Source organism: Crinia signifera, chromosome 4, assembly GCF_055691185.1.
Source record: "Crinia signifera chromosome 4, ASM5569118v1, whole genome shotgun sequence".
Taxonomy (NCBI): domain Eukaryota; kingdom Metazoa; phylum Chordata; class Amphibia; order Anura; family Myobatrachidae; genus Crinia; species Crinia signifera.
The window spans coordinates 25690202-25717520 of record NC_139220.1 but is presented as its reverse complement, the minus strand read 5'-3'; the positions used below and the strand labels follow the sequence as shown (position 1 = coordinate 25717520).

The window sequence follows — 27319 nt, the reverse complement described above, 5'->3', positions numbered from 1 at the left end:
CCTATGGCGTTATTTCCAGGCACCAGCAGTGCAGTATGAACGGTGCAATATCTTGGTCGGCGTTGTAGTGGGAACAGGATAAGACCCAGGTCTGTCCCAACTTGAAACCATGGGGTAGATGTATGAAGCAGTTATAAGGGAGGAGAAGTGATAAAGTGCCGGGTACTTTTATCACCGGCCAATTAGTACTTGACTGCTAAGTTACAGGCTGGGTTTAAAAAGGGACAGACAGGAGCAGATTGGCCAGTGATAAAGTAACAGGCACTTTATCACTTCTCCTCCCTTCTCACTGCTTCATACATGTGTTTCAAATCATAGGTCAGACTTTGGTGAAAAGGGTATTCTGTACAATCTGTTAGCAGGAATATGTCACCAATAAAACCAGATAGGCAGGGATGCGCATGAACAGGTCAGAAGATAGCAGTGCTCTGTCATGTTCTACCTTGTGTGTCCTGTGCGGTCTATTACATATACACACACTGCCCAGGAGATCGGGAACGAGTTGTGGAATGATAGAGAATAGCCATTATCTGGTCATTATCTGGGAACAATGGCTTATAACAGAAGAGGTCTCCGGTAGTGTTTGTGGACAATCTCCCCATTGAAATTTACATGAAAACCTATAAAAATCCAAAGAGTTTGGGTAATTATGTCAATTTAATTATTAAACGATAAAGAATAGTTTAGTATAAACAAAAGTCACAGACTATATCTGAATGAACTAAAGAATAATGGACAATAGAGAATACCTATACCAGGCACACAAAATACCTTTTGTAATGATGCCTTTTGTTAATTAAATGTGTTTTACAAAGCTGCATTAAATAGGACCTTTATGCTGGGTACACACTGGGCAACTACTATTGTTATCAGTTTTGCTACAAGGAAACGCTCAAACGGCGGCAAGACATGATAGGATTTGTAGTTTCACAACATCTGGAGAGCTACCGGTTAGCCAGGCTTGGTCTAGGGCCTTGATGGTTAACCTTGGCACTCCAGCTGTTGTTAAACTACACATTCCAGCATCTGATTTAGCATTGCCAAATTGCGAAACTGAAGCAGAACATGCTGGGATGTGTAGTTCAACAAAAGCTGGAGTGTCAAGGTTAGCCATCAAGGGTCAGTGTATGCTCAGTATCGTTAATGATGCACCATTAATGATCAGTTTACACATTGCCGGGGGGCAGGGTCGGGCAGCGGTTGACAGTGTTCAGTGGTGCTGCTGGGACCCAGCGTGGTGGGCTTTTTTAGATAGTGCTCCTCCTAAAAAAAAACAAAAAAACGCACCCAGTGGGGAGCAGTACCTTAACAACCAGTGTAGGGGTTAAAGATGATCTGTCCACATTTGGGGTATTCTTGGCTCGTGACCACCCAAACATATTTCTTGTTGCAATTGCACAGTCCCATCAGGCAGCCTGTCTTGCGTTCTTTACTAGTGTGTCACCTATACACTGCTCCCATAGGCAAATGAAAGAGGGTGTGTGTGCTTCTGGTTGCCCAGAAACCCCCCTCCTCTTGGCAAATGCCTTTAATTAGGACAATAGCACTGGTATATAATATGAACAATAGAGCTGCCACCACATCATGCAGTGTAAGGGACAGAGCGGAACTGCTGCACATGCCCAGTGGTAGCAGCTTCTTCTACCACATTTACTATATGTGTGGCTCTCAGCCCTCAAACATCGCAATGGACCAGAGAGTAGCTGCCAGGAGGAAGAGAAAGGAGCCTTGCCATGAGGTGGGAGATTGCTAGCTTAGATAGTGCAGTACTGGTTCAATTATGTTTGTGTATTTATTTATTATGACCTTTCCCTGACCACTTATGTTATTTAAATGTTTGAAACAGTCTATACTATATTCCATCTGTACTGTTAAATATTAATACTGTATTTCATTTAGTATCCAGTGTATAAAAAGTCCAATTTTCAGGGCTGTTACTGCTCCCCCATACTCAATGCGCTGCTGTGTTTGCCACCGTCTCCCCCAGGAAAAAAATAAATTTGGACGCCATGAAAAATAACCAAAATATTTTAATGAAAATTCTCCTTTCTGTAAAACAACATTTGGGTCCGACTGATAAAGCACATTAGTTTGCCTTTTAAGGTTACAGTCACTAATTGTTCAGTCGGCACAACATTAATACAAACCCAAAATAACGTATAATCGTAAGTACCAATTTAGTAAAAAAAAAAGTCAAACAACTGATTCAGGATGAAAAAAAACAACATATATAAACATTAAACACAGACTAACATACACTTGGAGCATTGTGCTGGTTAGACATTGGACAATATTAAGTTCCTGCCTCTCTTACAAAATTACAGGTAATGGGAAAAATATAGACAAAAAGAAGGGCAGGGATGTGATGCTGCCAGTTTGGTGCCCGTGCAGGATGCCGGCCAAAAGCAGACTTTTTTTTTTCTAAAGGGGAAATCACTTGCAAGGCAGATACATTGAGACTGACATCACAAATGGGCAGATGCAGCTGTCAATCACTGGTGCCTCCTGGTGCGGCTGGAGGATCGCCTGTACACACAGCAGGATTGCACAGCTAAAGCGATATATCTGTGAACACCACCATTCACAGATATATTGATGGTACAAACTGGCTGTAGGTGCAGCGGCATATTTGCTGTTCAATCATACGGCAATAAATATATATATATATATATACATACATACATACATACATACATACACATACATACAAGTGCACCTTAAGTGATTGCCCCTTTAAAAAAAAAAAAAAAAAACAGGGCTCGTTAGTCCTCGAGATCTATCAACAGTCCAGGATTCCCAGACCACATATCTAATGCACGGGTACAATCATTACTAATGGCCACATTTCCCAGTTCATCAATCTGGTGCACAGGTGTAGTTATTACTGTCACATTTCCCCAATCACCTATTACTGCATCTACACCTTGCCTTTTAGCAGGATGCAGTCGAACATGATCTTGTTTAGCAGAATGCAGGTTCTTGTGTCCACACATTGCGTTTCAGCAGGATGCCGTAGGCTTCTGTACATATCCTCTTGTGTAAGCATCCTGTTAAACCACTCCTGTTCCACTGCATCCTGCTAAACCGCTCCTGTTCCACTGCATCCTGCTAAAATGAAAGTCATAGATTTAAATGTGCTTCCTGCCAAACAGGTGTCTTTAAAAGAGACCTGTCAAAATGCAATGTGTAGACGCACCCAGACCACCTAGTTGGTGCACAGGTGTAGTCATTACTGTCACATTCTGAAAAACATGGACTGTTGGTAGATCTAGAGGATGGGTTTGGCCACCCCTGTTCTAGAACAATCGCGAGAATGTGATTGGTTGACATAGGTAACATCCTCACTTTTAAAAACCTGCACCTTCGTACTTATAACCCATAGAAATCTATAACTAAAAAAGAGATGAAAAGTCTAATTTCCCAGTCTTACAGAGGGATGGACCATCTTGCGCAGGCCGGCACATACTGGGATGGCATGTAATTGGTCTCCAAGAAGGCACTTTTAATGCTTTCTAAGAATAGATTACCAATATTATAAGGGGGTTTATTGCTGCAATATAGGTGTTTATTCATTAATTTTAAACAAACGAGCTCATTCAGAAGTATTAGAGATGTATAAAAATATAGATGGGGACATCCCGAAAACATGCTGCATAGAGTTCCGCACTTGCTGCCATTTCTTACATAAAATTAGACAGCTGCAAACTGCCCTAAAGAGTCCGCTAATCCCCATCCAGTCTGGAGACATCAGAGGCTACAAGGAAAGCAGGGTAGATGCAATCGGACCATGACCATAACTGGGCAAGAATGCAATAGCCAGGCTTTTGTATGGGAATGGTCAAATAATAGAGGACCGACCACCTGGCTGAGCAACTGCACTGTACAGCTCAACATAAAACGGTTTTTGATAACAGGTCACAGAACCCTATGGAGAACCTCATAGAACGGTGGTTGCTAGATCCAAGTTAGAGGAAGGACCGTTCATGCCCAGGGGGAGGAGCAAGGCCAGTGGATCCACACAGCCACTATCCACACCACCATCTATTGCCTTTAGTAACAAGGTATCAAGCGAACCAAAGTTCAGGCCTTGCTCCTCCCCCTGTGACATCAGAGGTCCTTTCTCCAACTAGAATCTAGAACAAAACAGGACAGAACCTGAGCTAGATCGCAAGGTATTTGCTATGTAGCGAACCACAAAGTTTGCGCAGTTATCAGCCAAGTCAGGACACGGAGGGACTGCATAGTTACCATGTTTTCATAAGGAAAATTTAGGAAATGATTCCCCTTACCCATCCCAAATGTAACGCAGATATTTCTGAAATGTTTGCAAATATACTTTTCAACGTCATTATCGCTTTATAAGCCAAAGTATATTTAGGCTGTAAACTATAACAGCATATTGCACGTGGAGTGTTAATGCATTGTAGCTACTCTCTGTGATTACCAATTAAACTACAATGCCAGCCTAAAGTTCGCAGCCAGCAGCGTCACCTATTGTTCAGGCTGGCACCATTCCGAAGCAAACAGGCCACAAATATTAGAAACCCCAATTAAATGTTCTGTGAAACAGCCAATTATCTCTAAGCAGCTCTGTAAGCCATTGTTGCATTATACAACGTAAGATATAAATGAAACAGGAATCTCAAAACAAAGCCAATAATTGCTCTACTAATGAAAAACGTTCTGTTTCAGACTAGGCCCTGGCCAAACCGGTCTCTTCCCAGCATTCCCTACCACAATTTTCGCTGTTGGGGAATGCTAAAACTGTGGCAGGGCATGTTGGGATGTGTAGTTTCACAACATCTGGTAAGACACAGGTTGGCTAGGCCTGTTGTAGTCTTTCCAAATCTTTATTTTACTGCTTAACTATTTGAGTGCCATCGTTGCTGTGAGCGATGCGCAAAATATCCGCTAAATAATCCCAGCCTCGCTCAGAGCGACTGTTTATTTTGGGACGATTTAACTAAACTTTAAATTAATTGACTTCATATAATTTGCCGGCAATAACTGAAGCGAGTCATATTCCTCGACTCCGGCCCTGGCATTTATAGCGGGTATTTTGCAGATCTCGCATAGAAACATTGGCACTCAAAAGGGTTAATGTGGAAATAGAATGTAAATAAATATGAATTCCATATCGATGGTCTTTTTTGTGGACGTTCCACTCAAGACAGAAATACATTGGTCATGACAATACTGCATGGGAATACTCATGAGCAGTGGTTCTCAACGTCAGTCTTCAAGTAACCCCAACAGTGCACGTTTTCCAGGTCTCCACACACAATCAAAGGTGAAATTATTAGCTCCACCTGTGATCTTTTATAATGTGTCAGTGACTAATGAGTGCACCTGATCTCCTGCCAGGGGACCTGGAAAACGTGCACTGTTGGGGGTCCTTGAGGACCGAGGTTGAGAATCACTGCTCATGAGCACATCACAGCGATGAAACTATTAGAGACCCAAAGCTTTATACCATTATACGACAGGCTCTCCTATATACAGTAAGCAAAGGATGTGTTTATAAACAGGACTGCCCCATCATGGGAGGTATATTATGGTGTGGGTCAAACAAACATCTCCATTGTCAATCATAAAGAAAAACATGTCCGTTCAAGTTCCAGGCTTTGTGCAAATCATCTTATTGGTGTAACCAAAACCATAAAAAGGGTCAACGCAAGGCTACGTACATACAAAATGATCACACCTCAACGTTAAAAGGCAAAAAAACAAAAATGCAATGGAAACATTCACTGGCTGAAAAAAAAAAAAAGGATTGTCGCGTCTGAACCTCAGATACAAAACGGTCCTATATTTTAGTACACGTAAATTTTTTTAAAGAACATAAAATTAAATAAAAAAAAGAATCTGAGCTATTCAATCATTCAACAGATTTATGGCAATGGCACTTAAAATAAGGCAAATAAGATTATTGCTTGTAAGTCCTTCAAAAAACATAATTCTTTGTCGTTTTAAGGGAAGGCATGGCTTCATTTACGTTCTGATCCAGGCGGCGATAGCCTGCGTTCTTTGAGCAGAGGCTGTCCCGCCACCTTCTCTTTTGTATCAGTAGGAAGATCTGGAAGAGAGAAGAGCGCATATCAGCATTGCAAATAAAGGGGTCTCACAGCTCAGAGACAAGGGGCAGACCGTCCGCTTAAGTCAGGCAGAAAATGCTTCTTAGGCGCGATGAGGCTAGGATACTGTGCAGAGTCATTTGACATAAGTCACTTGCATATCTGTGTGCGACTGAGTCTCAATCTTTACACAGAGTGTTACGAGGTAACAGCCGCATCGGTTCTCCTCCGAACATACTGTTGTGCTACGTATACAGGCTCAGTCGCACTAAATATACAAATATTGCATATCAACTTATTTAGGAGTCTTCTAGTGCATTCTGGTCTCATTGTGTTGAGACTAAGACGCATTTTTTGAGGAAAAAAATAAACACCAAACGTTAGAAGAACTGCACAGGACCTCACTAACGCCATTCATCTCACGCTGCATGGGGTATTGAGGCTAGATTTATGAGGACACGTCTAAGTAATGAGGCTAGATTTATGAGGACACGTCTAAGTAATGAGGCAAATTACGTTCGGGTCAGGTTTGCGGTGGCGGTTCAGGTCAGGCCTGCAGTGGCGGAGGGGGATGGCTCGGGTCGGGCCTGTGGTGATGGAGGGGGGCGATTAGGTTAAGGCCTGCGGTGGCGGGTGGTTCGGGTAAGGCCTGCGGTGGCAGAGGGGGCAGTTCGTGTCAGGGCTGCGGTAGCGGAGGAGCGGTTCGGATCAGGACTGTGGTAGCGGAGGAGCAGTTCGGGTCAGGGCTGTGGTGGTGGGGGACAGTTCGGGTTAGGCCTGCAGCGGCGGAGGGACAGTTCGGGTAAAGGTTCCCACACACTAGAAAGATCTGCGATCTTAAGATGTGCACATAAATTAGCCTTAAAATCTTTTGGGTACTTGTGTAATAGCACGGCGCCCGTTACGTAGTTAGCGTATCGGCCCTGTCAGAATCAGCGTAGTGTTCGCGTGGCCAGCGTAGTCAATCAGAAAAAGCGTAGTGTTCCCGCTAGCGTAGTAAGCATCCCTGTCAGATGTGTTCCTAAAACAACCCCACTATCCATGCCATAAAGTGTGGCGAGCGCAGCAAGCCACCGAGCCTGAAGCGTGCCAAGCCGCGGAATACATGTAAAGTAATCTGCGTCCCCTCGTGAGGATCGCTGCGCTCGCCACACTTTATAAAATCAATCCATGCCGACGTGGATAGTGGGGGTATGAACAGGTCAGGGAGACGCGTAACGTGTCCCCTCGCGGGGCTCGCCACGCTTCGGGCTGGCGTGGATAGTGGGGGTTTTAAAAGGTGGCTCTCCCTGAAGCGGACACTAGCAGGGTTGCGGTACCCTGCCGCAATAATTACTGAGAAGCAGGAGCGTCTGAGACAGCTGGAGTGCCTCTCCGCCAGCGCAGGGGCTCTGGCAGCTACCAGCACTGTTTGAGAGGAGCTCACTAGGCTTGCCATGGACGCCGGGGACAAAGCCGGGCTGCAGCGGAGTCACTACGCTAGGAAGCCGTTAGGTTGCTGCGGAAACACTACACTAAGTACGCTAGGCAGCCGTTGGGCTACGCTGAAAACGTAGCGTAGCCGGGCGCCGTGCTATTACACAAGTACCATCTTTTGTCTGTCCTGGACAAAAGATTTCAGGCAAGCGCACATATTTACCAAAGATTTCTCTTAAGATCCCATGTGCGTTCCTATGGATCTTTTGATCTTTCATTCAGCATGTAAGATCAGAAGATTTAAAGATCCAAGGGAGCGCGCATCTGAACGATATTGGACGATTTATCGGAAATCGTCCAATCTGCAAAAAAAATCGTTCTAGTGTGTGGGCATCTTTAGACATAAATGGGGATGGCTACGGTGGCAGGTAAGGTTTAGGCTGCGGGGAAGGGAGGTTAGGATACAGGAAAGAGGGATAATTTGGTTGGGGGAGAGCAGGGAGGAGATACTTTGTGGACCACTAGCGGTATTCTCATCATCTGCTATCTGTCATCTGAACGACACCATATCGTCTGCTGGTGATCCGTATGTATTTCAGCGAAACATCAGGCCAAAAATTAGATCCTTTTTCTTTAGAAAAAGGGGCATTATCACAGATTTTTAAATACCACCCCTTACAGACTATGCTGGGTAACCCCCCGTATACATATGGACGTTACAGCCCCATATACAAACTGATCCATTTCTGTTCCATTAGGCTCCTCACACACGACCATGAGCCCTACATGGACGGTACTAATAACGGTCTACTGCCCTGGGGACCTGGGAACAGCGCACTGTATGCAAATTATATGCCAACTTAATTTTTAAGAGTACAATAATACACACCTTGCGTTTGTTGTGGTAGGCTATGTACACTACAGCGATTATTAATCCTATAATCACCATGTGTAGGAAGAAGTGGCTGTCTCCATTACCATCAGAGTCACTAATGGTTTTAATCTCATAGTCGTTCACATCTTCGTCATAATCGGGATCAATAGGGTCCTTGTCCCGTACGTCGGTAAGTGTATCATCGCTCGTTAAGGTCTCCTTATTTCTTGCAACCCCATCAAAATCGTCATCATTTTCAACCGCATAATCATCGTCCAAATCGGTGTCCTTTTCGGACGGGAGTGTTGTAATCACCGTATTCTTCTCATCAAACAGGAGATCATCTTCCACATTCGGTTCTTCAGTCAACTCAGGTTCAGTGGAGGCTTTAAGTTTTTCAAGTAGGGAAGAGGACGTAACGGAATTTAAATCCTTGTTGGTAACCTGGGTTGTGGTGTTGTTTTGTATTGGGATGTCTTGTACGGCGATCACCTTTTTCGGAGTCGTTAACGCTGTTGTGTTGCTGGAGTTATTTTGCATTAGAACGACTTCTGTTTTGACGGTCTGCAAGCTGGTGATGTTTATGAGGCCCGGCTTCGCAAAAGCTTCATCAGGAGTGTTCAGAGATTCTGTGGGTGTTTCTGTGGTGCCTACAAGACAATAAAAATGAAAAACGCATTAGCCACAATTTCTTTTTTTTTTTTTTTATCTTGGTAGACGTTGCACTAATTGGTTCCACGTTATACATGGTAAACCGAGAATAAAAACGGTTTATTGCATTACAAATAATGTAAATGAATCTACAGTTGTCAATGAAAGTATCAAAATCCAGCCTTAAAATAATCCTGCACTGAATACACAGCTAAAGTTATACACCTTTTAGACAGTCACAATAACCCAGGGTACAGCCACCGGCGTGAAAGTGGTCTTTACCCTGGATTGACAAGTGTTCAAAGTCCCAAATCAAACCTGTGATGCACGCGGCCGGGAGCTGTTAACGACCCCCCGTCATCTGTACATGAAGCCCAATATGACAATATCAACCACTGCATGTACGTAGTAAGGGGGGGTGACATCACTGACGAATATCGTGAATGACCTACACTTGCCCACAATCGCAGGAGAATGTGCACACGCTGCCAAAGTACATCCGATGTACGTGGAGGCAGTACACATCCGCCCACAGTCTCCACTAACAATTTGAACCGCAATATGCGGCTCAGCCACACTGAACGTATGGAGCACCTGACTGGCTTACAGTTCTATCAATCATTTGGACGTTTGAACTAAAAAAAAAAAAAAAAGATTACAAGGCATTTCCCACTTAATTTAAGTCTATCAAATGCACACAATAACACAAGATTATCTATAGTAGAAATGGTCCTATACATATTTGTCAGAAAAACTGGCCTAACATTGGCATTTAAAGATACCTTTATAGAAATTGGCGCGTCTTTGTAGAAGCAAGAAGACATGTGAGCACCCTACTATGAATGCAAGTTTCGTTGTAAAGATACCTTTAGATGTGTTGTCCCCTGTATTTTGATGTAAGCAATAAAGTGAGCATCAGCCTCCTCTAATCTCCTCACCCAACTGACATCCCAGTTCACGGACCTTGGGGAATACCTAGTTCCACAATTTGGACCCCATTCTAAGAAATTAGACTGATACTGAGGGCGGTATTCAATGAGGCAGAATCGCCAAGTTTTATGGCGATTCTGTGTTTTTTTCATGTGTGCCGGCGATTTTTTGAGCTGTATAAGCGAATCACCCTATTCAACGTCTTCTATTCGCCGATGACGACCGGTGAATGAAGCACCAATCGCCAAATGTTATTCTCTACAAATCGCCGTTTTTTGTGTATAGGGATTTTCATGGGGATTCGCCGGTAGTCGACGGGAATCGCCAAAAGTGTATTCAATGAGAAGTTGGCGATTCTTATTTCTTGTGTCATATCGCCGTTCCTCACCGAGTGTCCCTCGTCATCTTTTTGTGGTGAACTTTTATCGGAACCTGTGAAATAATTGGTTTTAAGTGTTCAATTTAACTCTGCAAGTGTAATATAATATTATTTGCTGCCCTTGTGTGATGTGATGGTCGTAGAAGTGCTATACAAATATATATTTCATTTTTCCTCGTATTTTTTTTTTCTCCCACAAAGCAATGTTCTTACCCATGGTGCACCTCACTTACCCATGATTCTCCTCCCCACCTCACTCCTTCCTTTGGCGTTTGCGGAGATTACACAGCTTTTGCAGTCTGCTGTATAGGAATCGTTTTTTCAGGGTAATTTGCATTTTTCTTGCATTTCACTGCAATTTCTTACAGTACTGAAGCTGTTTAGGGAAACGCCGGATTGGCTGAGAATCGCCGTTGGGGGCGGCGATTCTCAGCCACGTTGAATAGGGTGACACAGCTAGTCCCGGCGACTCCCTACGCTTGGCGAATCGACGTAAAAAACCGGTGAATGGCTGGCGAATGTAAAATCTGAATCACTGTGACCAACGATTCAGGTCATTGAATACCGCCCTGAGTGTCAATAAGACTTTTTGTTATTTCGTTGTATTTTTTGCATGTGAAAAATATATATGTCAAGACTCCAGAATCACTCCCTTAAGAGGAATCCTAACAGAGGAGCACTATATCCTTTTGACTGTATTGAGACTGTCATAACTACAAAGCAGCAGATATTGCAATATACAGAACAACGCTGCCACGTATCTGTACACCTGCGTGTGCATGGAACACTTACATTACTAAGCAAACATCTTCACATGAATAGGTGCAGAACTAAGAGCAGAGGGAAAGGAAAAGGAGCAGGATAGTCAAAACACACACACATACATATTCCCACATCTCTCAGGGAATTCACTTCTTAACACTCAGAACCTGCACAGATGCTTACATGGGAAAACGTTAACACTAAGCTCTGACAATTGGACCAAGTAAGGGCTCAGAATTCCTATCTACACATTTGATCTATATTCCCCTGCTGTTTGCTTGGTCATATGCTGGGCAATGTTACACCGTAGGGTCATGAAGTACAAGGTATTAAATTTAGATAACCGATAGTCCAATTGCAAGAGTCGAGTAACAAAGGTTTACAGTCACATTGGAATGTCAACAAGTCACAGAAGTACAGTAACTCTTCGCGCATCCAAGAAACAGTCCTCACATAGGTCTCATCACAGAACTGGGCAAGGTAACAGAATTACTTATACTTATCTAAGGTTATGTCAAATTGTGTGAGGAATAGGTCAGCCCAAATATCAGGAAATAAACAGGTAACATCGCTTAAAGGCACAGGTCTGAATTCTCATTCACCTTCGATTGTCAGCTCTTTAGACAAGTCCATTAGGGTTGGTTAAAAGTCTCTGGTATACTATAGGCCCCATAGTTTTGTGCACATTGAATACCCCGCCAAGTACCCGTCCCACGGCTGTAACTCATGGGATATATTATTTTGTATGCGATGTATCCTACGCAATGCCACAGGACCCAACCAATCAACAAGACTAGCTCCAGCGTCAATTCGATGCACACGGACGGGACTACACATCGGATCGGGACATAAGATTTGACACTTTCCACGTGATTTCTCGGCAGTGGCATAGCTAAGTTTTGGGAGCCCCCCCGCCGTTAGGGGGGGGCGCCCCCCCGCCGTTAGGGGGGGGCGCCCCCCCCCCGCCCAAGCACCCGTACCCCCCCCCCTGCCCTGCCGCCGCCCATGCAAACCCCCCCTCAATCCCCCACAGCCTTACCTATCGCGCTGGTCCCGGCAGCTCCGTTCTTCTGCTAAGGACCACCAGAAAATGGCCGCCCCCATACAGCAGACAGTTTCAGAGAACTGTGTGCTATATGGGGGCGGCAATTTTCTGGTGGTCCTCAACAGAAGAACTGAGCCGCCGGGACCAGCGCGATAGGTAAGTCTGCGGGGGATTGGGGGGGGGTTAACTATAGCACCGCAGCCCCCGTCGCCCCCACATGCACAGTGCCCCCCCCCCGTGGTGGCGGGGGATGCGGTGCTATAGTTACGCCGCTGTTTCTCGGTCCAATCCGTGGAAAGTGGGTAAAAGCGGCCCAAATAGCACTAGTGTTTGGGTAAAAAGCCGGTCTCATAGCTCAGTCTCTGTCTCAAGGCCACCCATGCTCAAGGGGAATTTGATCCGACTTGTCCTAGTGTATGGGGGCCTTTAGCTATATGTAACTTCTTGACCGCAGAACTCCAACGTGCTCAGCACAACTAGGTGGAGTAGTCTTCTGTACTCCGCAGATTAGACCTCACAGACAAGTGTGAGATGCTGACTCCACACAGACCTGTGCATTCAACGTATTCCCCAGTGTCGTGTTCATTCTAGCACCCTGCCTCTTTCACAACCTGTGCAGTACCTGCCTGCCTGGGGAGTAGCCCTCTGCTGTGGTGCTGTCTAGCAGAGTTTGCTCTGTATTTCAGCACTGATATGCAGACCAGAACTGTACTGTGCCGGAATGAACACGATCCAACGTGAGTGCTGTTAGCTGGGATGGAGTAACAGTATGCCGCCTTCTCACAGGAGAGCTTGGCTTGCACTAACTGTTTGTAGATCCACCAGGAAACACACTCTTAAAGCAAGTTATGTGGCCACTGAGCGCACAGGTCTAGCTGCCCCCTGTTCTGTCTTCAGGTCTGATCTTGGTGGTATAATAAAATCAGATCATTCTGGGTGAAGGCACACAGGCCAGCCTATAGGAAATACGTAGCCAGTTCACAGCATTGGTGTACGCTGCAATTCTGATACAAAGTTTCAAGCGATAAAAAGGTGGGGTACTCAGTTACCCATGGGCTCATTCACACTTCCTGCCGCACTCAGGAGAGCGGCTAAACCTGTATAAAGTACCAGACGTGCTGCGTTTTAGAACCCAAAAGTCTGTTTTCTGCTCGCCACCACAGGAGGGGCTTGAGCAGAAGTCAGGGCCTCTGCAGCTCTCACGCACAACAATTGAACTGAATGGCCAAAAAAAAAAAAAAAATTCACCCCAACACAGATGTTCATTTAATGAAGCGATTATATGCAAAATGCACATGAAATTCTGAAAACCCAACAGCAGCGTTTACCTCTAAACAGGGCCTTACTGTGGTGGGTAGAGGACTGCATCCACAGACCAAAGCACATATTATTATTATTATTATAATTTTATTTATAAGGCGCCACAAGTGTTTCGCAGCGCCGTACAAAGGAACAATACAGGGAAACAAAACTTGGCATTACATTGAATAAATAACAAAAATACAGTACAAATAAAGAGCGCCACAGATCAATACACATTACAGCTTGGATATAAGTAGTGAGGACTCAATCAACATACAACTAGAGGCTTGAGGCCAATGATGGAGAGGAGTATGCAGATGAAGATGGTCACTGAGTGTTGGAGTAAAGGAGAGCTGTGAGTGAAATGTGAAGAGAAGTGGGCTTTGACAACAGGAGGGAAGAGGGCCCTACTCGGAGGAGCTTACAATCTAGTAGGAAGGGGAGACAGACAGATTACAAGAGGTGCAAGCGAGGGGGTGGTGGTTAGATAGCAGGATGTAAACAGGAAACAGGCAAGGGGTCGGAGAACCAGCTGGTTTATGCAGTGGAAGGGTACGCTTTGATGAATAGGTGAGTTTTCAGTGCCCGTTTGAAGCTTTGCAAGGTCGGGGAGAGTCTAATGGAGCGAGGGAGTGCGTTCCACTGAAGGGGTGCAGCACGGGCAAAGTCCTGTACTCTAGCATGGGAAGCAGTGATCAGGGTGGAGGAGAGACGACAGTCGTCAGCTGACCGTAGAGGGCGGGAGGGTGTATGAATGGAGATGAGGTTAGAGATATATGGAGCAATGGAATTAGAGATGGCCCTGTATGTGAGTGTGAGGTGTTTGAAGAGGATTCTGTAGGGGAATGGAAGCCAGTGCAGATTTTGTTGAAGGGGAGTAGCAGAATTAGAGCGGCGGGAGAGGAAGATAAGCCTGGCTGCAGCATTGAGGACAGATTGGAGAGGAGCTAGTTGGGATTGAGCAAGGCCGGTGAGAAGAGCATTACAGTAGTCAAGCCGTGAGATGACCAATGAGTGGATGATCAGCTTAGTTGCACTCTGTGAGAGAAAGGGCCTGATGCGAGCAATGTTGCGTAACTGGAACCGGCAAGAATGGGCCAGCGTTTGGATGTGGGGTGCAAAGGAGAGGGAGGAGTCAAGAGTGACACCCAGGCAGCGGAGTTGGGGAACAGGGGAGATGATGGTGTTGTTAACAGTGATAGAGATATTAGTAGGGGGCATAGCTCTGGGTGGGGGAAAGATAATAAGTTCGGTTTTGTCCATATTCAGCTTCAGAAATCGCTCAGACATCCAGGTAGAGATGGCAGCGAGGCAGTTGGAAACTTGAGAGAAAACATTGGGGGACAGATCAGGAGAGGAGAGGTAGATTTGGGTGTCATCTGCATAGAGGTGATATTGGAAGCCAAAGGAGTTAATGAGTGCACCCAGAGAGGAGGTGTACAGAGAGAACAGAATGGGGCCAAGGACGGAACCCTGAGGGACCCCGACAGGAAGGATAGAAGGTGGTGAGGTAGAGCCAGAGGCAGAGACTGAGAAGGAACGGTTGAAGAGGTAAGAGGAAAACCAGTTGAAGACTGTGCCAGAGAGGCCAATGTTTTGGAGTGTGTGGAGGAGGAGAGGGTGATCCACAGTGTCAAAGGCAGCAGATAGGTCCAAAAGGATAAGCAGGGAGAAGTGACCCTTGGATTTGGCTGACAGCAGGTCATTGGTGACTTTCACTAGGGCAGTCTCAGTGGAATGAAGTGGGCGAAAGCCAGATTGAAGGGGATCTAGGATGGAGTGGTCAGACAGGTAGCTGGTGAGACGCCTGTAAACCAGCCGTTCTAGTATTTTAGAGGCAAATGGGAGAAGAGAGATAGGGCGGTAGCTTGTGGGAGAAAAAGGGTCCAGGTTAGGTTTTTTAAGAATAGGCGAGACCAGAGCGTGTTTGAAGGGTGAGGAAAAGATGCCAGTAGAAAGAGATAGGTTAAAGAGGTGAGCAAGGTGGGAGCAGCCAGTGGGGGAGAGGGAACTGAGGAGACGGGAGGGGAGAGGGTCCAAGGGACAGGTAGAGGGGGGAGAGGATGAGATGAGGGAGCGGACTTCCTCAGCTGTAGTAGGGCAGAAGGATGACAGAGTGGGGTAGTTGGTAGGGGAAGATGATTGGGGTGGGTGGGCAGCAGAGGGGGTATGGAAGGAGATATCATGTCGGATTACCTCAATTTTAGAGAGGAAGAAGGAGGCAAAGTCAGTGGCAGTGAGGGATGAAGGGAGGAGGGGTGGTGCAGGGCGAAGTAGAGTGTTGAAAGTTTCAAAGAGACGTCGGGGATTGGAGGAATGGGAAGAGATGAGAGATTTGAAGAAAGATTGTTTGGTATAGGAGAGAGCAGCGCTGTAGGAGGAGAGAATAAACTTGAAATGGAGGAAGTCTTCCAGAGAGTGAGATTTCCTCCAGAGGCGTTCAGCAGAGCGTGCACATTTTTGCAAGAAACGAGTTATTTTGTTGTGCCAGGGTTGTGGTTTAGAGCGTCGAAGGGGAACAGTGTGGAGGGGGGCTACAGAGTCGAGAGCAGAGGTGAGAGAAGAGTAATAGAAAGAGGCAGCCTGGTTGGGGCAAGTCATGGTTGAGAGAGGAGAGAGGAAAGTCTCCAGGGAAGACAGGACAGTGGGGTCAAGAGACCCGAGGTTACGTCTGGTGACTGTGGGTCTGGGCGATGAGGGGAGAGGGGAGGATGAGAGGGTGAAAGAGAGCAGATTGTGGTCAGAGAGTGGGAAGGAAGAATTAGAGAAATCAGAGAGATTACAATGGTGGGTGAAGACTAGGTCAAGGGAGTGTCCGAGATTATGAGTGGGGGTGGAGGTCCATTGAGAAAGTCCAAAGGAGGTGGTAAGGTCAAGAAGGTTAGAGGAGGCAGCATTATTGATATCAATAGGAATGTTAAAGTCACCGAGGATGATAGAGGGGAGGTCAGAGGCGAGAAAGTGTGGAAGCCACGCAGCAAAGTTATCAAGGAAAGGGGAGCAGGGGCCAGGGGGGCGGTAGATTACAGCCACAAGGAGGTGAATGGGGTAGAAGAGGCGGATAGTGTGTACCTCAAAGGTGGAGAATGTGAGGGAGGGCTCAGGTGGGATGGCGCGGAAGGTGCAGTTGGGGGAGAGGAGGATGCCCACTCCTCCACCCTGGCGGCCATCCGGTCTGACCGAGTGTGTGAAGGAGAGGCCTCCATAAGAGAGGGCAGCAGGGGAGGTAGTGTCAGATGCGGACAGCCAGGTTTCAGTGATGGCAAGAAGGTTAAAAAAGTGGGAGATAAAGAGGTCGTGGATAGTTGGGAGCTTGTTGCAGACTGATCTAGCATTCCAGAGAGCACAGGAGAAAGGAAGGGAGGGGACAGGTGAGATAGTAATTAGGTTGTGAGGGTTGTGGGTGCGTGTGAAAGGTGTGGAGGTTGAGAGGGGGTTAGACCTGATAGCAAGGACTGGTATGGGACTGGATCTAGGAGCCATATTACTGTGTAAAGTTGATCAGAGTAGTGATATAGAATGAGGTTGGAGTGGCCTAGAATGAGTAGTGAGAGGGTGATATACTGGAAGCGTGGAGAGCCTACAGGAAGTATAGTTAATGTATAAGGGAGACAGAAGCAGTGTGTGACAGCATTTAGTTCAGCATGGAGATCAGTGTCCAGGTTGTGCAGACTGTAGGTGATGATGAGGCAGGAAACTCACTGCAGTATGTTGATTGCTGGGGTTGCAGATGAAGGACTAAGTGTTCTTTGTCCTCCTGTTTCCCTCCTGTTCATCTCCTGTATATCTCCTATGTTATATTACTAAAGTCTGCATACTTTACACTAGAATACTTCACAGCTAGAAGACTACACAGGTTAATTCACCGGACTCTTACCAATTCTGGAAGCTCATTGGCTCTTTTATATGGGCCCAATCAGTGTCAGACTGGGGGATGAAGGGACTGTCTGGGTGAATGCAGTGTTAGTAGGGGCTTAGGGGTGTGGCCAGCCACTAGAGGGGGTGTGGTCAGCAACCACATAGGTTTGGTTACCCATAAGAAAGTGCATAGTTTGGGCCACTTGATATGTAAAGTAAACATTGCTAGTGCAGGCATAATAATGTGCCAATTATTAATAGTCCGTCAAAATGGAAAAGCTCATGTCGACATTCCCATTGTTGACCTTGAAACCCATTTCACTTGGCAACCTAATGCCGCCAAAGCACCTCCTCCCTCCCCTCCGCTGCCTCACCCTAGCCACGCACAACAGTGTCAGGACTCCAGCATCCATATTCAGACTGCCGGTACACTGACCGGATCCCTGGATAGCAGCCTGGGACACTTCACAACTAGCAGACTTTTAGGCCATAATGCTATGCTGAGTAAAGTAACATATTTACTCAGCAACCTAGCTGGGAACTTTTTAAAACAAGCTAAACCTGCTAATCCAGGCACTGGCTAAACAAAGGACATAGCTCATACGCAAATGCAGGGGGGTTTCTGGTTGCCTGGAGACCCCACTCTTCTTGGCAAGTGCCTTAAATTATGACAATAGCACTGGTATATAATATGATCTATAGAGCTGCCACCACATCATGCGGTGTAAGGGACAGAGCGGAGCTGCTGCACATGCCCAGTGTAACGGCTTCTTCTACCGCATTTACTGTATGTGTGGATCTAAGCCCTCAAACATCGCAATAGACCAGAGAGCAGCTGCCAGGAGGAAGAGGCAGGAGCTTTAACATGAGGTGGGAGAATGTGAGCTTAGAAAGTGCAGTACTGGTTCTATTATATCTGTATATTTATTTATTATGGCATGTTTAACCTTCTCCTGACCGTTATCTTATTTAAATGTTTGAAACTATATACTATATAGACCTTCTGTACTGTTGAATATTAATGTAACAGTATTCCATGCTGTAACCAGTGTATAAAAAGTCTAATTATCAGGGCTGTTACCACTCCCCCAGGCTCCCATATTTCCTCCAATGCACTGCAGAGTGGGAGACTTTGGCTTAAATCTCTGAACTCCCCTCTTAACGCAAAGAAAGCTATCACATCACTACTAGATAACTGCTCTGGTGCGGTACCATAGCACTGTATGTAGGGAATGACACAGCATATACGTACATAAAGATGCAAGCCACGAATCGGTACTGGGTATTGCATAGCTACCAACATCTGCAATACTATCCCTTTAGGGGACGTCACAAGAGCCTCATTATGAGTTTTACGGGCATTTAAAGTACCAGATGATATCCCATGTCTGGTATTTTTAAGAGGCACCAGCGTGCACGTGAACATCTGGAGTCGCTTAGCCCCTGGCACGTAACAGCAGCAATACCAAGTAGCTTTATTATCAGGTTCATATTCCTGAACAGCTGAATTACTACGAGTACCGGGATACCAGCTACTCTCGTTCTCCAAATACATTTTACAAAGTACAGCTGCAGCGAGAGGTTGTTGTATTCATATGTAAGTACACTTAGGGGGGGGGGGGGGGGGGGGGGGTATTCAACTCCCCAGCATCAATGCCATGTGCTGTACCAGAACCAGCAATGCCAACCAGGGGATTGATGTACCCACAGCTTCACAAAGGGCCTGATTCAGCCCTGATCTCGTGCGGCCGAGAATTTGCAGCGGCCAGCAATCGGTTTAGCCTCGGCCCTGCTGAAATATCACCTTGCGAATGAATGTGTACAACTGCACATCCGATCGCACCCGGGCGAATATATCCAACTGCCATCGGAAACCGCTCACCGGCTAATGATTTTTCCACTGGGCACCAGTCATTGCCGCCACCACGCCCAGGCACATCCGGGCTGGTACTGATGCCACTCAGCCTCCATTAGGGCACACTCATACCCCTTTTCCATCTGCAAGCCGGGTCGCACCCGGGATTTTGTACCCGGCTACAACCTGGCTTGCAAACCCATTCACACTAGAGTTCCCACCTGGCATAATGCCGGGTGGGTGACGCCATCGGGAGGCGGGGTCGGGGAGGGGCTGGGAGATGAAAGCATCTCCCAGTGCTGGCTTTTGCACTGTAGTGAACGGGACCCGGGTCGCATCGACCCCGGTTACCCGTTTACACTACACCGTGACCCAGGTTGAACCCGTGTTCAACCCTGGTCGCTACCTGGGTAGAAATGTCAGGTCTCACGACCTGGGTTATTTCTACAGGGAGCATTTCCACCTGCCTAAAATCCCGGGATATTTAGGCTAGTGGAAAAGGGGTATCGGTATTTTTTCTACCACGCCCAGCGTTTTCCCTGACACTCCCCCTACACAGTCGGTTAACGCCCCTAGACGCCTCCTTATCAATCTTGCAAATCGCTAGCGTAGGGAACAAAGTATCTGTCTTCGTTTGCTAGCCCTTGGTGCGCATGCGCATTGCAGCTCTTACCCATGCCCAGTCTACCCATCATCGCCCCGCTGTGTGATTTCGCAGAACTGAATTGTCCCATAGACACAGAAGAGATTTAGCGGCTACACTTCCAGCAGTGCAGAAATGTTTCAGCAAAGGTTTTTTTTAGGAAACCGGTAATAAAAAACTTAAAAATTAATGTGGTTGGAGCCATTCCAAATGTGTGTGTGTGTGGGGGGGGGGACTAGTTACATTTTAAAGGAAGTGGCTGATCAAAAGAGGAAGTAACACACGGGGCCCATTTATCAACAATGTTGTGTATGATAAATATTGCTCCATCCGAACAGCTCTCACCTGTGAATTTCCAAACCTATGGCAGTTGGTGCTCCAGCCAATCAGCTCCTGACATTTGTTTGAATAATGACAGTTGGGAGCAGACTGGCTGGAGCACCATTTACCATACAAAACATACCATTAAAAAACAAAGTTGCCTATATTTTATGTTGACCGTGCATAACGGAGTTCTAATTTGGAACCTCTGCGTAGGTCCTTCAATGTGTCTATCACCTATGTTTCCATGGCATCTCATTAATAAAATGTATGTAAAAAAAAAAAAAAACACACATTTTGTTTAGTTTAAAATAATCAAACTGATTTAAAGCGTTACCCGGGACATTTAACCGAGATTTACTAAGAACCTATATAATGAAATGACACGTCATTCTCAAATAAGTGATTTTCTGGAAAAGTTTTAACCACAAACATACATGCCTCATATCATACAGTAAGATGGAACCATTTGGAGCATGGGGGCAGTTGGTCTGTGCAGCATTCAGGTCTCATTGTGTTGTTTGAAAGGTTAAACTCTACAGACATATTCAATCAGCAAGTTATGTACTGCTGTAACACTAGAGTGTGACACTCCTACTCAGCGTATCAGGTGTGTTATAAGCGCAGTTACATCGCCTGACCCCCGGGGACTGCTTCATGGTCGGTCTCAAAGCCCCCGGCTGAAAGGAACGTTTTTTTTTGTTGTTTTTTTTTAAATTAAGTCTAAAATGGCAGCTATAATGGATATTGAATTTTTAGGTTTTATTTAATTTATATGTTGAATTAATTGTTCATATTTATAGGACAAAATATAGCGTTCACACAGATTTTGACAGTGCTGAAATACAAACCACTCAGTGCTATAAGCGCCACAGCAGATAGAGTCACCCTAGGCAAGGAAGGGGAACTGCATGGGTTTTGAAAGATGCAGGGTGCTAGAATGAACTTTATATAGAACAATATAGTAAAGGTGCAAATACATTTATTGCTAATATACGTAGGGTAAATACGGACTTCTTTTGCATGTAGATTAGATTGGACACGCACACACCTTTCAAATCTTCACTCTGTCCATTTTACATCTACCCCACCTGCAGTGCAATGTGGGTTTTCCCAGGTGCAGAGTTACTTGCCATACTAGAAGGCCAAGGTGTGGTTGAAGAGTGGTGCTCCTGGGTTTTAAAATGAATTTTACCTGTTTTAAAACAGAAAGGTCCCTGATGTTGCATCATACAAGCCTCTACAAACTATGGATCAGGGAAACCGCTCCAAAATGGTTACAGGATGTTGTGGCCACTTACTGAGTTTCAAAGTCCTACATGACCAAGGCCCAAGGTACCTGAAGCAGCTTCTGATACCCCACCTGATTACTGCGATCTGTAGATAAAGGACCTTTAGCAGTACCTAAAGTCTCCCGTAATACATCTGTGGGTCAAGCTTTTAGCCACGGCGCTCCGAACTCATTTCCCTGCAGCAGTTCGAGAGACCTCTACTCTAGAATCCCTTCAAAAAAAAAAAAACCCAGACCCAAGACTTTCCTGTTTACTCAAGCATTTCCGTAATTCCTTTACCTATAGTTTGTGAAAAGCTATTCTGCACTTCATTGTTCCTGTACTTTATTACATTCATTTCATCTGTTAAGCGCCTTGGAGAACGTGTTCTATAAATAAAATTATTATTATTTGCCTTGGAACGTCTCAATTTTTAAGGATTCAGATCAGATAGACAGATCTCACACCATACGCTAGATTATTTACGCTTACAACATCTAGTTGACAATATTTCCAAGCCAGCCAACCTGTTTCCTTGATCTTGCAATCAACCATTTTATGGTTTCATGGAGAACTATAAAAGGTACAAAGGTCTGTGTGTGTGTGTGTGTGTGTGTGTGTGTGTGTGTGTGTGTGTGTGTGTGTTTCTATGATTAAAATACATTTCCCTAAATGAAACCACTGTATCAATATCCTCTTCCATTTTCATTGATACACCCACATCAACACTAACATCTTACAGACTTTACAATGCATGAGTTTACATCGGAATGTACGGTCACTACACTACGAATGCAGTAAGTGAGGCCTTCTTCTGCCATATGTGTTACGCCACAGACCCCAAGTAATGACCACAGCATGACTTCCTCTGTGCAATCATAACATAGCTGACAGATGACACTGGCTCGCCTCTCATGCGTTGCATTGCAAATATTCACAAACTCTGGAGCTACCTTGGCTCTCCCCCAGCGGACAAGACTCCCATAATTCCTCTGAATAATAGCCGTATTAATCAGAATAGCCATCTGGTTTATTTAAAAAAAAAAAAATTGTGATTGTTTCCTAAAAGAGGACGACTATTGGGAGGCAATCAGAGAAAGTTGCTACCAGCTCGATATCCACCACACTTACAAAAATTTACCTCAGATACGCGCTCCACCATGTTTGCCGCCACCATGAGGTTGTGGCGGGAATAGCACCCCCCCCAAAAAAGAAAAACTAAAAAACTTATCATATAAGGAATAGGGGGAGATGTATGAAGCATTGATAAAAGTGGAGAAATAGACCGGTGAAGAAGTTGTCCATAGCAACCAGTCAGTTTTGAGAGAGCATTTATCAACCAAACTCAGATCAGATTGGTTGCCGTGGGCAACTTCTACATTGTCCCAAGTCACCGGTTATCACGGCTTCATTTCCCCCACAAATATTCATTCAGGTGCAGGGTACTGGACTACACCAACAGACCAAAATCACAGGCTCCCACGGCTTAACTGAAACTGAGCAGACTCCAATAACCCCTCAGGCAACTCCAGGTGTCTCTTTTCATGGGCCAGATGCATCAAGTTTCAAAAAATTATAAAATGGAGAGTAAAAAAAAAATTATAAAATGGAGAGTAAAAAAAAAAAAAAAAAAACAGCCAATCCGCTCCTACCTGTCATGTTACAGGCACACACACATAGCGATGTGTGCTTAGCGATCTGTGCGGACCAGTGTTCTCTGATGAGAACACTGGCGATCTGACTAGATCTGGACTACTTAGAGTCCAGATCTAGTCGGGCGATGGAGACACGCGGGACCGTGCATTGCCGTTGCTCAGGGACTTACACAGAGGGTTCCCTGCTTACATTTTTAAGCAATCTAGTCAGCTCACTTAAAAATAGGGTTGAAATCACCCTGTGTATATGCCCCTAACAGGTTGGCAAGGCCTGGACTACAATAACACAAAAAAAAAATCCACAAGAATGCAAACATATACATGCATTAGGGTAAATGATAAAACTGGTCTGTAGCCTGTGGGAACTCCTCATCCAAACTGTGCTTAGCATTGCTTGTATTGTGTTATGTGTATTTTATGTCCGCCGTACTATTATGGTGTAAACATGCCTTTGTGTACTGTACTATGCCTCCTGGTCATTGTGTCTACATGTAGCAGGCATCCTGGTTTATAGCCTGTACAAAGTACAGGAGCACTATAACATAAGACGGTAAGATGGAAAAGACGGAATGGGAATGACAGGATAAGAGTTAAGTAAGGGCGTGTATAAATATTTTGCAGTATGACTTACGTCATTGTGTCAGTAAAATAAATCCTGTGGGAGAAAGCGCTTGAACTTTAATCAAGTTGGTTATTTGCTGGTAATAAACCAAGTGTGATTTGTGCTGTATATACTGTATCTGTCTCTGCGCGGTCATATACTGTACCAGTCAACAACAACTGTGGTATTATTGGCGGCGGATAATGGGACTGATTCACCAGCAAATATTACCTATTTTATGCATCAGCTGCTCTCCGCTCCTCCACTGTGACGTGCCATCAACGTCCTGATTACAGAATCTGTGGCATTTTCAATGTTATTCACCAGGAATTACAAATGTCACATACAAACCCAAAACATGGTCTATGTGATGGAAGCCTGCATGGATCATTACTGGCTATAGCCTGGACAGGGACCCCCCTTTATTGGGGGGTCCCCACTCTGCCAGGGACTCGGCCCAGGCTGACCAGGGGTTAATGCTTTGGCTCGGGGAACTTATATAAAAAGTTTCCCCTGGCTGTGTCACATTAGCCTGCAGACTGTTTGGGCCCGGCGCTGGTTGTCAAAATATGGGGGACCCCTTCTCTCTTTTTCCCTGTATTTTGGGAATATGGACCAGCCGGCAATCCTGGGCCCCACTTTTTTGTCCCCATGAATTTCTTCAACCAGGACCGGATCAATGAGCTTGGGGCTGGTTATAGCCGGATTCCCAGGACTCCGTTACGGAGCTGTGTCGACCATCCAAGAAACCTGTAGATGACACAGATCTGACTGATGGTCCTCGGTCCCTGCAGCAGATTATTCAGGCATTCAAGAAGCGTCTACTCAGCATAACGCAGCAACCACAAAGGAATCAGATCCCATGCACGAAAAGTAAACAGATGACGAAGACAGTAACTACGGCGCCAAACATTAAAAACTAAAACAAACAAAAAAACACGTCTTTCATATTTATTATCAGGTTCACCTACATTATCTGCATTATTACATTTTTAAAGCACCTCTCATGTACAAGCAGGGGGTGAACTACAAATAAGCCTTCAAACATAATTATTTAATTAGCTGTAAAAATATATATATAATAAATTCGGGTACAATAATAAACACAATTGTAATTCCGGCCAATGCATCACAAGGAGCAACAGTAACATCAAGTCACCAAGTATTCACTGACATAACCGTCTACTACCCCCCAAGGTGAGACGTTTATACAGAAGTCAGAGTCCCACAATAGAGGAATCAGCCAGTCCTGGCCACAATACTGATCCCTGAATGAACACTCCCTGGGGGATCAGTCACAAAACAAGATTAAGCAGGACTGCAAGACTATCAGACCCTACTGTAAACTAATTAGAACAGATGATTATCTCATTTTTGTATTGAACAATGGTCTAAAGTTAAATAAAAAACTGGTTACAATGGGAGGAACTTTGCATGAAAGCATGGACTGTGAGAACCTATTTTACCAGACCCATCTAAACACAGTCCCTTTGTCAACTTTTCTGAACACTTGTAATTGATTTATTGCTTGTTTGGCACATTACATATCTGGGAGCTTGGCACAAAAAAACCAAATTACAGTGCTCGGATTGGCTGCAATACAGGGGATCCCACTGAGCGCACATTTCAAATTTACCATTCTGTAAAGTCAGAACTCAGTATTGTTGCCCTGTACAAGGTTAGATTACAGATAAAGCAGGTAAACTTGCTACACCCCTCCCCCATAATAATGTCTCCGCCTTCTACGTTATGCGTGCAGTTTGTTGTACTGCTTCCGTGAATATTATATATTTTTTTTATTAATATGGCGCCTTATAATCCTAATGATATGCAATAAACTTCAATGGTCTGCTGCCTTTGCAAAAGGAACATCAAGTTCATAGAGGTGCAGACATCAACCTATCGGCAAGGAAGTAAGAATGTATGCTAACAGCATGCGGATGATACGAAGTGTTACAAAGCACATGAGAGGCCACAATAAAAGCCTGGAGAGAGATAAAGTATAGATCAATATGCTTCTTCCTGGTGGCCATACAAATATATGGGATTTAATTTAAAAGTATGAGAAATTCAGAAAGTGAGGGATTTGGTAACAATTACACTGCAAAACCAGTTTGATTTTGCAGTGTAAATTATTGCCTCTTTAAAAGAAACTAGAAGAGTTCTTACCAAATCTCTCACTTTCTGAATCGCTCATCCTATTAATTTTCGCCCTTGATTTTTATACACGATTTCAACTCATCCGCCCAATATATAGTGTGAAAAGTGCTATATTGTAATGCTGGGTACACACCAGGACGACAAGGGTCCGATCACATCAATCTAGATCCAATTCCGACCGATTGGATGTAGATTGTGTGGTGATTGGGCCCTTTTCTGTCCTGTTGTGATCCGCTTCCGATCGGATGTGCAGCCCCGCATGGTCGGTCGGTCGTTAATCATATCCTACCTGCAGCAGGTAGGATCTGGACACGACCATACACCCGGGTGCGGGTCGTGATCGGATCGGTACCGCTCACGGTGCACATCGTGAGCGGGTCAGACGAGACACTGACGACCCTGTACCCTACATAAGTTTTTTACTTCCGGATCTGATCCACAGTCCGGTGCACATCGGATTCGCTCCGGAAATCTTCATAGCCAACAAGGATTTGCCAGACCCTGCAGCAGTCAATAGCATTGCATACGATGTATCATATGCAATACCACGGCTTAGTGCAAGAGGGACTTTAGGCGGTGTTTTAAAAAGGACAGAAGCAGACTGGTACTTTTTCTCTCTCCAATATTTGACAGATCTCCCTCACAATGCGTATGCTTAATATTCTCATTGCGCGATTCGATTGTGTCCGCTCACACGCTGTGTGATAAATGCACACGTATGGGAGATAGATATGATCCTGGATACCTGCCAGGAAAAGCAGCGGATACCTGCATAAGCCTCTAGCAGAAAAATAAATAGTGATCATCAGCTCTTTCATCGGCAGAATTACAGACTACACAGATTATATAATAATATTTACATACATTAAGCCCCAGCAATAAGTTACACTACCTACTCAGCATGCGAAATTATGCTGGTAGGATAGATTGCACAGATGAAAGACAGATCAGATTGGAACAACCATGATCTGACCAATGCCGTTCTCCCTCTTTAGCACCCATGTAATACAGACAGAGCTTTATGGGACTATAGCAAGAATTCTAAAGAACTGACCATTAGTCAGTTATTACTGGGCCTCCCATCACTACTGGAAGGAGACAATTTACATCGGCCGATTTTAATCGAAACCGACCTAATAAATACTGGACATTTCAGAAGTTTAGATGCAGCACCTTGCTCCAGGTATGATGGGAAATGTAGTCCAGACACAGTCTCCTCCCAACTACAGGACCCAGACCCAGCAATCACAGTGTCACACAGAAGACAGCCCCCGGCTGTATACCTTCACTGTAGGGTGACTCGAAGTCGTCGTCGTCGTCGTCCGCTCTCCCAGGGAACGCGATCAGCAGCAGTGGCAGAAGGACCAACAGCAGCCCGGCGCTCCAGGGTTTTCTCCGTGTCTCGCAGGCAGCCATGTCAAGGAAGGGCGGTGCTGGCAAATAGCAGGGTACGTGACGTCACGGAACTCCGCCGCCTCGCTGCTGACAGTGGGTAGTAGGAAAATGAATAGGGAGCGCTGTT

The 27319-nt window shown here is 45.2% G+C and overlaps 1 protein-coding gene across 1 annotated transcript; it reads right to left on the bottom strand.

Annotated features, from left to right (window-relative positions):
• Nucleotides 1–2012: 2012 nt before the first annotated feature.
• On the bottom strand, nucleotides 2013–27319 carry C4H5orf15 (chromosome 4 C5orf15 homolog). The gene is made up of 3 exons (XM_083181450.1): nucleotides 27081–27319; nucleotides 8380–9014; nucleotides 2013–6076 (listed from the first exon to the last, which is right to left on the bottom strand). Exons 1-3 carry the CDS (start codon nucleotides 27211–27213, stop codon nucleotides 5945–5947), a joined length of 900 nt encoding a protein of 299 aa, XP_083037576.1. The 5' UTR covers nucleotides 27214–27319; the 3' UTR covers nucleotides 2013–5944.

Coding starts and splice junctions, on each gene's coding strand:
- C4H5orf15 (XM_083181450.1), bottom strand. CDS start 27,213: ATGGCTGCCTGCGAGACACGGAGAAAACCCTGGAGCGCCGGGCTGCTG. Junction 9,015..27,080: donor CGAGTCACCCTACAGTGAAG/GTATACAGCCGG, acceptor ATTGTCTTGTAG/GCACCACAGAAACACCCACA. Junction 6,077..8,379: donor CCTACCACAACAAACGCAAG/GTGTGTATTATT, acceptor TCTCTCTTCCAG/ATCTTCCTACTGATACAAAA.